This window comes from Agrilus planipennis, unplaced genomic scaffold (assembly GCF_000699045.2).
Source record: "Agrilus planipennis isolate EAB-ADULT unplaced genomic scaffold, Apla_2.0 scaffold14, whole genome shotgun sequence".
NCBI classification, from domain to species: Eukaryota; Metazoa; Arthropoda; class Insecta; order Coleoptera; family Buprestidae; genus Agrilus; species Agrilus planipennis.
This window is the reverse complement of record NW_020442313.1, coordinates 2,145,577-2,156,163: the sequence shown is the minus strand read 5'-3', so window position 1 is coordinate 2,156,163 and position 10,587 is coordinate 2,145,577. Positions and strand designations below refer to the sequence as shown.

General features: G+C 31.0%; 1 protein-coding gene across 2 annotated transcripts; it reads left to right on the top strand.

Annotated features, from left to right (window-relative positions):
* The first annotated feature begins 1,795 nt into the window (after positions 1-1,795).
* On the top strand, positions 1,796-7,382 carry LOC108737586 (phosphatidylinositol 4,5-bisphosphate 5-phosphatase A). Of its 2 annotated transcripts, none has more exons than XM_018470516.2 (7): positions 1,796-2,106; positions 2,161-2,500; positions 3,426-3,601; positions 3,683-3,913; positions 4,101-4,254; positions 5,604-5,789; positions 5,938-7,382. In XM_018470516.2, the coding sequence occupies exons 1-7, from the start codon at positions 1,979-1,981 to the stop codon at positions 6,238-6,240; spliced, it is 1,518 nt and encodes a 505-aa protein (XP_018326018.1). In that variant the 5' UTR covers positions 1,796-1,978; the 3' UTR covers positions 6,241-7,382. The 2 variants fall into 2 exon arrangements, with proteins under 2 accessions (XP_018326018.1, XP_018326027.1); XM_018470525.2 differs by having other exon boundaries at positions 1,798-2,106; positions 5,652-5,789.
* Positions 7,383-10,587: the final 3,205 nt, after the last annotated feature.

The window sequence follows — 10,587 nt, the reverse complement described above, 5'->3', positions numbered from 1 at the left end:
CCGCCCCCTCGGGGGTGGGTATGGGGGGAATCTAAGGAGGAGGTCTCCCCCATCACTGTACCATGAAAAGTTCGTGGCGGTCTCACCCCCATAAAAAGTTATGGGGGTTCAAAGTTAATAAATATGCCAATTTTTATACATTTCTAGGCATGTAAATATTTATATAGTCATTCTTAAACAATTTTCAAAGGTAAAACTAAAGGCAAAATACATAAAAAAAATTGAGAAAGTTATATAAAACATTATTTAAATATCTTTATCAGTAGGGTAGGTTAGGTTAGGTTATCGGTTTTTGTTCAAGTGACCATCCTCTTCCGATCCCCCACCTCCACCCGCTTGAAAATATTTTTTTATTGAATTTTATTTGAATTATAGTGTATGAAAATTGTCAAAATAATTAACTTTCAACCCCTATAACTTTTTATGGGGGTGAGACCGCCGCAATTTTTTTTATGGAGTTTACTCAGATGACCGCCCGATTTTGATCCACCTACCCTCTTTCGATCCCCTACCCCCACCCCATTCTAACCCCCATAACTTTTTATGGGGGTGAGACCGCCACGAACTTTTTATGGTACAGTGGTGGGGGAGACCTCCTCTATCCATCCCACCCACCCCCACCCCCTTCGTGGTGGTGGCCATCATCTAGACATTTACCAATAATTTTATCATGAGATATTGTTAAGCAGTAAGAAGTTTCTTTAATACAATATGCTTAACATTCTTACTTCCACTTACTTTTTTGCATATTTTGTCAGTATTTTTACTAATTTGATTTATTTTTAACAAAATTAAAAGGAAAAAGCTTCAAAGTGAAACTTCTGTAACATACAAAAGCTAATGGCATATATTAAGGATATTTTTATTACGTAAACTCGCTAATTATTGCAAGTACATAGTAGAATGCGTTGCGTGGTTATTACCAACAATGTATGCAACTTTGTGTTTTCCACGTAACTATTTATTATTGTTCATTTGTTACGACTGCATTTTTTTCGCGGACCAAAGGTATGTATACACATAAATAATGCTAATACTCCCATCAAAGTTTATTGTCGGGGTCGTCGACAATAGTGTACGGCTATAAATAATACGTTAAAACATACTGCAACGTTTTAAAATTCACGACATTTACAACGACACGAAATGCTGCGCAATTTAATAATTAAATTACAATACAATTATAGAATATCGAAGGAAACATACTCTTACCATCGCAAACTTGTTCATTTAATTATTTGTTCCTAAAATTTCAACACTTTTCCGGATAACCATTTTGGGTAACAGTTTAAAAATGTTTGTTGTATATTGTACATACGCAAACTTCCCCTGTTTGAAATTGTAGGAATTAGTAATACGGTGACATCTAGCGGATTGCTGCTCTGTTATTAAATTCGATTACTTCCATTACTTCTTTATCTACATTTGGTAGTTGATTTTTAATTGAATGGTATGGTATTTTTTTACTGTTCTAATGTTAAAATCATGGGACAGTACAGTTTTTATTAAAATAAATGCAAAGTATTAATTTGCTTTTAACTATTTTAGCATGCATTATTAATTTAACGTTTATGTTTATTCAATTTGTCTTTGAAAATTAAATTATTACGAAGCATCAGCGCATTAAAAAACTTATAGTATGTTCATATTTATAAGTCACATTTTGGATATAAAAATGAATAAAACTAAATTAAAGCTGCAGAAACTATGATAACGGTATAATATACCAAACTTTTATGCATACCAACTACCAGTTAGATGGCTCTGCTATGCCGATTAAAAATAACCTAGGAAAACGTCAAATTGCCCGAAGGTTTTCGAAGTATGCGATTGAAAGTAACAGAAACTAATCTATGGAAGTAAGCAATAAAAGAAGTAGTTTTTAGGTTGTTATTGTAATGGATTTATGTGTAATTGTTCGTGTTAATTATACGTTATTGTTTAAGGAGAAATTACATTAACTTTACAAAGCGTTTTTATGCAATTAACTCTAAGTTTAATGAATGCCGTTGAAGTGTGTCGTAGACAATTTTTTTTATTAATAATTGTTTGTTACTGTGGTTCTATATTGTGCAGTTCGTTAGGAAAAAGTATGGAAAATTTTAGGTAAGTTTTATTAAATTTTTAATATTATACAAAAGTTTAAATTATGGCTTTTAGGGTATACACTGTAACTTATAACGTGGGCACCAGCAACCCCAGTAAAGATTTACATGATATGCTTTCTCTTTCACCCAAACCTGACAAAAATAGCTATGACTTATATGCTGTCAGCCTCCAAGAAGTGAAAGCTCAACCCCAAAATATGCTTTTGGATGTGTTTTTTGAAGATCCATGGACAGATGCAGTTAAAACATTATTAGAAGCAAGGGACTATGTAAAAATAAAGAGTGTTCGATTGCAAGGCTTAATTCTGAGTATTTTCTGTTTAAAGAAACATTTAATTAATTTAAGGCAAATTGAGTCTGAATATACAAGGACAGGATTATCTGGGATGTGGGTGAGTGTTAATTAATAATAAGTAAGTACTACTTATTTATGCAGTTTCTTGAAAGGTTTTTAACAACCAAGACTTGCAACTTCATCTATGAAAGCTTTAAAGCGTAAATATGTCAATAAATGCATGAGATAAGTATCTCTTTAATTTTATGACATTGAAAACTTAATTTGTAAAGTGAAGTCATCATTTAAAAATATATGTAGGTACATGGATGTTGTTGCATTTTTAATTATATTGATTTCATTTTGCTATCTATATGCTCAAGAAATAAAATAAAAGTTGTATTCTGACTTTTAATATCATGCTGTGATAAAATTTACTTATTTATATATATATTTTTCGTTAAATTGAGCAAACACAGTACACATTCCATACTGTAAAAAAAACTATATCTTCACTTAAGAAATAATTGTCTGTTGGCCTTAAAAATCACTGTTCTACCGTTGCTGTAAATCTCCAAAATGTTTGGCATTTCTCATGGTGTATTATCTGGAGAGTGTTATTTGCATTTTGCAAATCCTAAACCATTGAGTAAAGTTTCATTAGATTAGAGTTAAAGATTAATGTAGTCACCCAATGGGCAGAAGAGTGACGTTGACATTGCTGGTCTGATGGTTGTAATGAGAGAGAATGTTATTTTCAAACAAGAAATTCTAAAAAGCAAACATCTAATTTTTTTTAGCAGAAAATGATATTTCATTACATTTTCGTGTATTTATTGCTATTTGTTACTGAGTAGGTTTTAAGTATTGCATAATTGTATGTATTGATTAGTTGTAGACGTTTTTTACACATTCGTAGACGTGAACAAATCGATAATGTGTTTTTGGATTCATATTTGAATGTCTACTGTAAAACCTTTTCATCACTTAAAATAAGTGGAATAAATTTTAGTATTTTTATTATTTTTTCTTTTTTTTTTAAGGGAAATAAAGGTGCAGTGGCAATAAGACTAAGCATATACGGTGTCTCTTTATGTTTCGTTAATGCCCATTTATCAGCACATGATCATCAGTTAAAAAATCGAATAGAGGATTATGATAACATAATGACTAGCCAAACGTTTCATATTCGTGAACAGAGTGCCATTCTGTTTCATGAGTAAGCATCATGCCTAATTATTTTAGACAGAATTCAAAATATTTTATTTAAACAGCTAATTCGTATTTATTTTGATCATAGTTATGTTTTTTGGATGGGTGACTTAAATTTCCGAATAAACGAGGACGTTTTCAAAACTCCTGCAGAAGTTGAAGCACTTATAAAAAATGGGGAGTTAAAAAAACTTTATGAAAATGATCAGCTATATACGTGTATGAGAAAGGGAGATGCTTTTAGTCAGTTTACAGAACAGCCTCCCACCTTCCCACCAACATTTAAATTTGAAGTGGGAAGTTCTGATTACGATCATAAGTAGGTGTATATCAATTTAATCGTTTAATTTATTCACTATAAGCCTTTGAATATGATAAAGGATATAAAAATATGTTTGTCTTTTAAAGATTAGTGAAAGAATTTGTTTATGATCTAATTTGTATGTCTTATTTAATAAGCTAATCGATTTCAATCGACTAATAACAATAGCGTTAATTTTATATAGACGAAGACCTGCATGGTGTGATCGGATTTTATATCGCGTAAGTCCTCACAACTATCAAAACGTAACACTCCACATAGAACAGAAATCTTATAAATCCCATCCGTCTTATCAGCTTAGCGACCACAGACCGGTTTCAGCCAATTTCGTCATTAAGGTGAGCAATGTTGGTGGCTTTCATGTATTCGTCATTAAACGCTTTTATAAAACTTGTTAACTTCCCATTAGGAAGTTATTGTAATTGGGTCGAAAAGTGAAATCGGAATTTTCATTATATTTCCACGTTTTAACATATTAGTAGCATGCTAGCCAATTTTTTTGATGATGTGTGTATGTACGTACGTACGTACGTACGTACGTATGTACGTACGTTCGTATGTCAGCATTTTTTTCGTTTTCGATATCTCAAGAACGGATTGAGATATCGCCCTCAACCAAAATTTTTTCGAAAGATATTATCATAATGAAGATCTGAAAGAAATTTGAACGAAATCGGTCAAGCCGTTTTTTTTTTATAAAAAAAAAAACGAATTAATTACAAACAATTTAATTAAAATACGTTCTAATCTAATCACAACAATGAAGTTACGGAATCAATAATAACGAAATATCATTATTCAAGACAGGGAATAACATATTATAATAACATATTATAATAAAAATTTGTTTATAACAAAATGAATTGTTATAAACAATCGATAAACAATAAAAAATAGTATTTACCAATTGACTGATGCAAGTACTCTATCAATTCGGTTTTCTCAGACGAAATACTGTTTCTTATGGGTTTATAAAATGACGAACTCTCAAACATTGTTTGTTATTTATTATTGTGCCGCGTTTTTTTCAAACTTTAGAAACGAATGTACTTTACAATAACTGTATTATCTAATGGGAAGTTAGTCGTATTAGCACCGACCAAAATGTGCTCAGACCAATTTTTGCTTCTCGTATCAAATGATTAAAAATTTAAGGATTACTGTAAAATATTCCCTTTTATTTATTTTACTGGAAGTATTCAATTTCCTTCTTCTTTGCATGTGTTATACTTATATAATCTGTAAGTGATTTTAATTATTCTTGTGTTCTTCGGACTGCTTTTCCCCTCGATCCTTTTACTTGCCACTGCCATGTTTCCAAGTCTCCTTCTTCATAAAACTCCTCATTGTTGTTTCCCATGTCGTTAGTTTTCATTATTTATTTTCTCGTTTATATTCTTTCATCTTCCCTTCATACCTTGAGTTTCTGTAATAAACTAAAAAACAAATTTATTTCATTACCAATAGACAAAAAAATAATTTTTGACAAAGTTTCAGCGGGCTGTATTTTATTTGTCGGTATCCCTTTAACAGTTCTACAATTAGTTTACAGTCAGTTACAGTGCAAACTGTATTTTTTATTTATCGTTAAATGTTTTTATAAGTGTTGTCTTCCGTCAATTTTCGCAGCTTGGGGCAATCTACCTAATTTTTTGCCATCTTATTTACCGAACGTACAATATTATAGGTCATTTATAAATCAGAAGTGGATTCTGTACGATCTAGGGGTTTACAGGTCTTCTCGCACTTCGAAGAGACGGTAGTCAAATTCGATCGAATACCTTTCTGGTATACAGATGAGGAGAACAGTGCTACATTCAAAGTGACGCAGCCCTTGCAATGTTGCAAAAACGACTGGATAGGGGTTTTCAAGGTACTCATACCTGTAATAAATTAAATATTGCTTTTATGTTCCTTCCCAGAAGACAGCTAACAATAAATATTAGTAGATGGCGCTATACCGTCAATAATTAGATATAGTATCTTTTACGTACATATATGTGCATAAAAATTTCTTTTAGGATAAGTTCTCCAGTTTAGAGGATTACATGATGTACGAATATGTAAGTAAGGCTTCTACGCCAGTTCCGGAAGCACAGGGTGCGTCGTCAGCCCAAGCACCACCCTCTTTCACTCCGAATATGAAACAGACCATTACGTTCCCGGAGATAAAGACCCGATCGCGGGGTCTTTTCCGATTAATTTATTTTAGCTTAGACGAGGACAATGTACAGAGCATTTTGGGCGTAAGTGACCCTTTCCCCCTTCAGGAAAAAGAGAGCAGCAGCCACGACAGCAGTAGTGAGAGCAGTAGCAGTTACTGAAAATTATTGTACGGCAGTATTCGACAGGGTTGCTCGGAAATACGTAGAGTTAAGTAGTATGTACACTGGTAAGGCTTTCAATTTTCCTTTTAGCGAATACAGGTCGAAGTTTATTAATTATGAAATATAAATCTCGACTTTCTTTGATATTTTTATTTTTGAAAACAGTTATTACAAGAATACCTTTTTCGTGTTTGAAAAGATTCAATCTTTTAAATGATGTATATAAGAGCTTTATTTACATAGAAGCGACATTAACTTAAAAAAGCCAAATTTTCTTGCATAAGCAGCGACAAATTTAGCTTACTGTGCTGTGGGTTCAGTATTAGTTAAAAATTTAAGGAAGGAATTAAAAAAGCAGAGTTGGGTAAGCATGCATTATATAAGTCCTGAAGAACATCTCTAGATTCTGAAGGAATTTGTTAATTGCCTACTTAGCTATAGTGACTCTTTTAAGGCACTTGTTATTTAAATTTTTTCATCCCATATCTCCTACTTATTTATTTACTATGTTCTGATGAAAAAGGCCTTTTATTTGTGTTTTGATTTTAAATTTCAAGTGGTAGCTATTCATTTTAATCTCCGTTGTTGACATTATTGTTGTTGTTGTTGTTATTGTTGTTGTTTATAGTATTATACTATTGTTGATGTGTTGTTACATAGACTTTTTTCTGATCTCATCAGGTACAAATAAAATTTTTATTTTCGTATAATTCAAACTACTTTACCAGTGAGTCATAGCTTACAAGTAACAGATCGTCTTCTGTCAGTTATATAATTCAGTAACTGTTCAACTGTACTCCATTAATTTTTAATAGGTAGACGCTCATTCAACACATTTGTTAATACAGTAGACATTCGATAGTGTCAACATCGCAAAATATTTTATTCGTGTACTTACTTTATTAGACAACTGATAAAAAACGTTCATCTTCAGCAAAAAATTTAATCTAACTTTTAATGAGTACCAACATTGACAAAAGTGAATAATTGTTTTTTTTTTCGGTTTGCACTTGATTGTCTACTGCAATTTACACATTTGTACTTAGCCCTTAAACAAAAAAGAAAAAGAAATTATAATGTATAGATATTTAGAACGAACAAGGTGGAACCAATTTTATAATACATATTTTTATTTATTTAATTAGNCAGGATAAGCTCATTATACACAGTACCAAGTAACAAGATCGAAACCTGAAAATATTTTTATAGCACGTGAGGTTTTATTTAGGCAAAACATTGGTATGCTTGGATTTGCAGATATAGCAGTATTAGCATCTAATAAATAAAAGTAAACCTGGTGTTCAAGGGAAAAAAAGTAGGGAAAGAGCGAATATAAAGATAGAAGACGAAAAATTAGTAAAGAAAATTATATAATGACTGATTTTCGGTATCTTGAAAGTTAGATAACTAAGGATGGAAGGAACTGTAGAGGCGAGTCGCAAAAAAATTGTTAAAGTTGTATGGCTAGAAAGGATAGGAGAACAGAGGTCACTATGGAAGTCAATAAGAAATAGGCGAGATAGGTTGTTAGGAGGTTCTACTTAGAGACATATTAGAAGTAAAGAAAAGTTAAGAGGAGTAGAGGTAGACCTCGCTTAAATTACTGCTCCTAAATAGTTAAGGATGTTGGATGTTCTAGTTGTAGCCTTATCAAAGGGGTAAATTATCAATCCCCAGTCACCAGCTCCCAGTATATTTATTGTATTTTATTTTTACTGATGTTTTTTATCGCAATGGAGAATTTATAGTCTTTATTTATTAATTATTAACTTAAACAATTATCTTTAGAACAATTAATAATACCATCCTGTAAAATTTTCTTATTTTATACTTATATCAGTTTAGTACAAATTTGCTTTATTTTTATTATTTCATTTATTATTTCTTATCACTTAAATAGGAAATATAAGCTATGCTAATGCTATATATGTAATACACTTACATGAATACGTATTCATATGATGAGCCTTTTATAGATAATTGCAGCCTTTGTAGGTACTGTACTACTGATGATGATAAACGATAACTAGTGCTAAATTGAACACCAGTTACTATTATTATACCTCATTGATTTACTTGTTTGAATGTATAATATATGGGGTCAATTTGATAATTTTAATACGGTGTTACATTAGGCACTTTCTCTTGACTAAATCAACTCAATAGTTTCGCAAAAGTTGTTAATACTAATAAAAAGTACATACATACACCCGTAGATAACATAATTTTGTTAAAAAGTAAGTCTATTTTTTTATGTCAGCTTTAAATCAAATAATAACTAAATACCACTTGATAAAATTATTGTAATTGATAAGCCGAAATAAAATTTAATTTGCAGTTTAAAAACTATATTTTTATTTTAGTGGCAACATCCATCCTACAACTCTGTTTGCAAACAATAATCGAGGTCTTCCTCGACTTTTTACTCTTATTTCTGCTTCTAGCTGTCTCAGAAGATGCCCTACCATTCTATTCTTTCATTTTCCTTATTAACTTCCATATCACCTTTTATTCGGCTCTTTCCAACATCTATTTCCTGTACACGGTATTTTCTGCAATATATTTAAATACATATTGATGATCGAAAATACAATAATTTGATAAATAGTTATAACCAGGATCTTCAGCATAAAAGTAAAGTTTCTAATTTTCTAGTTTAAACACACAGAATTACAGCAAATGCTGTCCTCCTTTATCGAGATGAAAAGATATTTTTCTGTCCCTCGGAAAAAGATTTTTTTCTGGATAAAAGGTACCCTGTGTTGTTTTCTGTACTCCTGACAATGTGTGTACATTGATGATGGGTAGAGTAGTTAAGGCGTGAAATTGTAATAAACAAACTCACATTACTATTTATAGTATTAGTTAGGATTCAGCACTCTGTTATTTCAGTGTGTCGTCCCATTGTTTGTCTCTAGGTCACATTACTTCCGTCCTCTAGTTAATATAATTTTATGTTTAAATTAAATATTAAAGCGCATTTTAGGTACCAAAAATAAAAAAAGGATCAGATTTTGTGGACTCCCACCCACTCTCATCAGTAATGAGATATTTGCTTTCAATATGGTTATCTGGGCGCCCCCATTCCATTTTTATGGCCCACTGCCATTTCAAAATAAGAGTGTATAATTTTGGAAAGAGTGTTGAAGGTAGGGGTTTTAATTAATTCCTACCTTCAGTTAAAGATTTGGTATACTACATTAATTTTGAGTAATTATAGGTCGAAATTGGTAAACGGTTGCGGAACTCTGTCGACCTATCGTGTATATATTGGACACGATGTTGATTTGTTCTTTATTATAATCCTGTTTATACAGAATTATGTTTTGACTTTTTTTGGGTAAAAATGTAAATATTCTTACATTTAAAAAATTATATTAATGATTAATAAACATGCACGTTTGTTAAATGCAATGTGTAAAGTAAAATGGATTGCAGATATTCACCCGTCTTCATTTTATAACATTTCTGTAAGTTGGTTTAATTAATTTTTCAAAGTAATATTGTTAGTGTTTAAATTTTAAAAGATAAAATTCGAAAAAGTTCGTGGATTTTATTAAGAAATTATTGCTTTCGTAAAGGTATAGATATATACCACAGATGGTGCGATAATGAGTGCGTCGAATTAAAATTACGATTTTGTGTTTTGGTGAATCTTCAATATCTACATTTTTTATATTTTACAATATTGGTTGTTGGTAGAATCGATTTGAAGGTATTTTGTGTAATGCGGATTGGCGTAAATGGATAGAGGTAAAGGCTACTGCCCCCCAGCCCCTAGCGAGCAAAAAAAAAGAAAAAAGGTTCTGCTGAGTCATCATACCAGCACAAAGTTTAAAACACAGAAACTTATCACTCTGTGTATAGTTACAGCTATTGAAAATTCCCCCCCGCCTCGGAAAAATCTCTTGCTACGTCCATGTTGATGCGCTTAGGTTAAATTTAGAGACTAAAAGACCCCGCGTTGTATTAAAAATGAAATATACATTGTAATAATAAAGATATTTATTTTAATAATACTTGTCAAATAGAAAAAAATACGAACAGTCTTAACAAATTAGGCAATAAAATATAAAAATTGTCGATTTTTATATACACATACAAAATACATAACATACAACCAATATTAACACAATGGGCATCGATTTTATGTAACTAGAAAATAACAAAAAAAAAGATTTATACTTAAAATAGATTCTCAATTTATAAAATTATTGTGCAAATATTTTTTTTATTCGATTTAAATTTAGTTGATAGATCCTTAGCAGGTGATTTGGACATTTTTTAACGAAAAAAGTATTTTTTTATTTAAAATTGCTTATTTTAATCGAAAGCTCAATGACG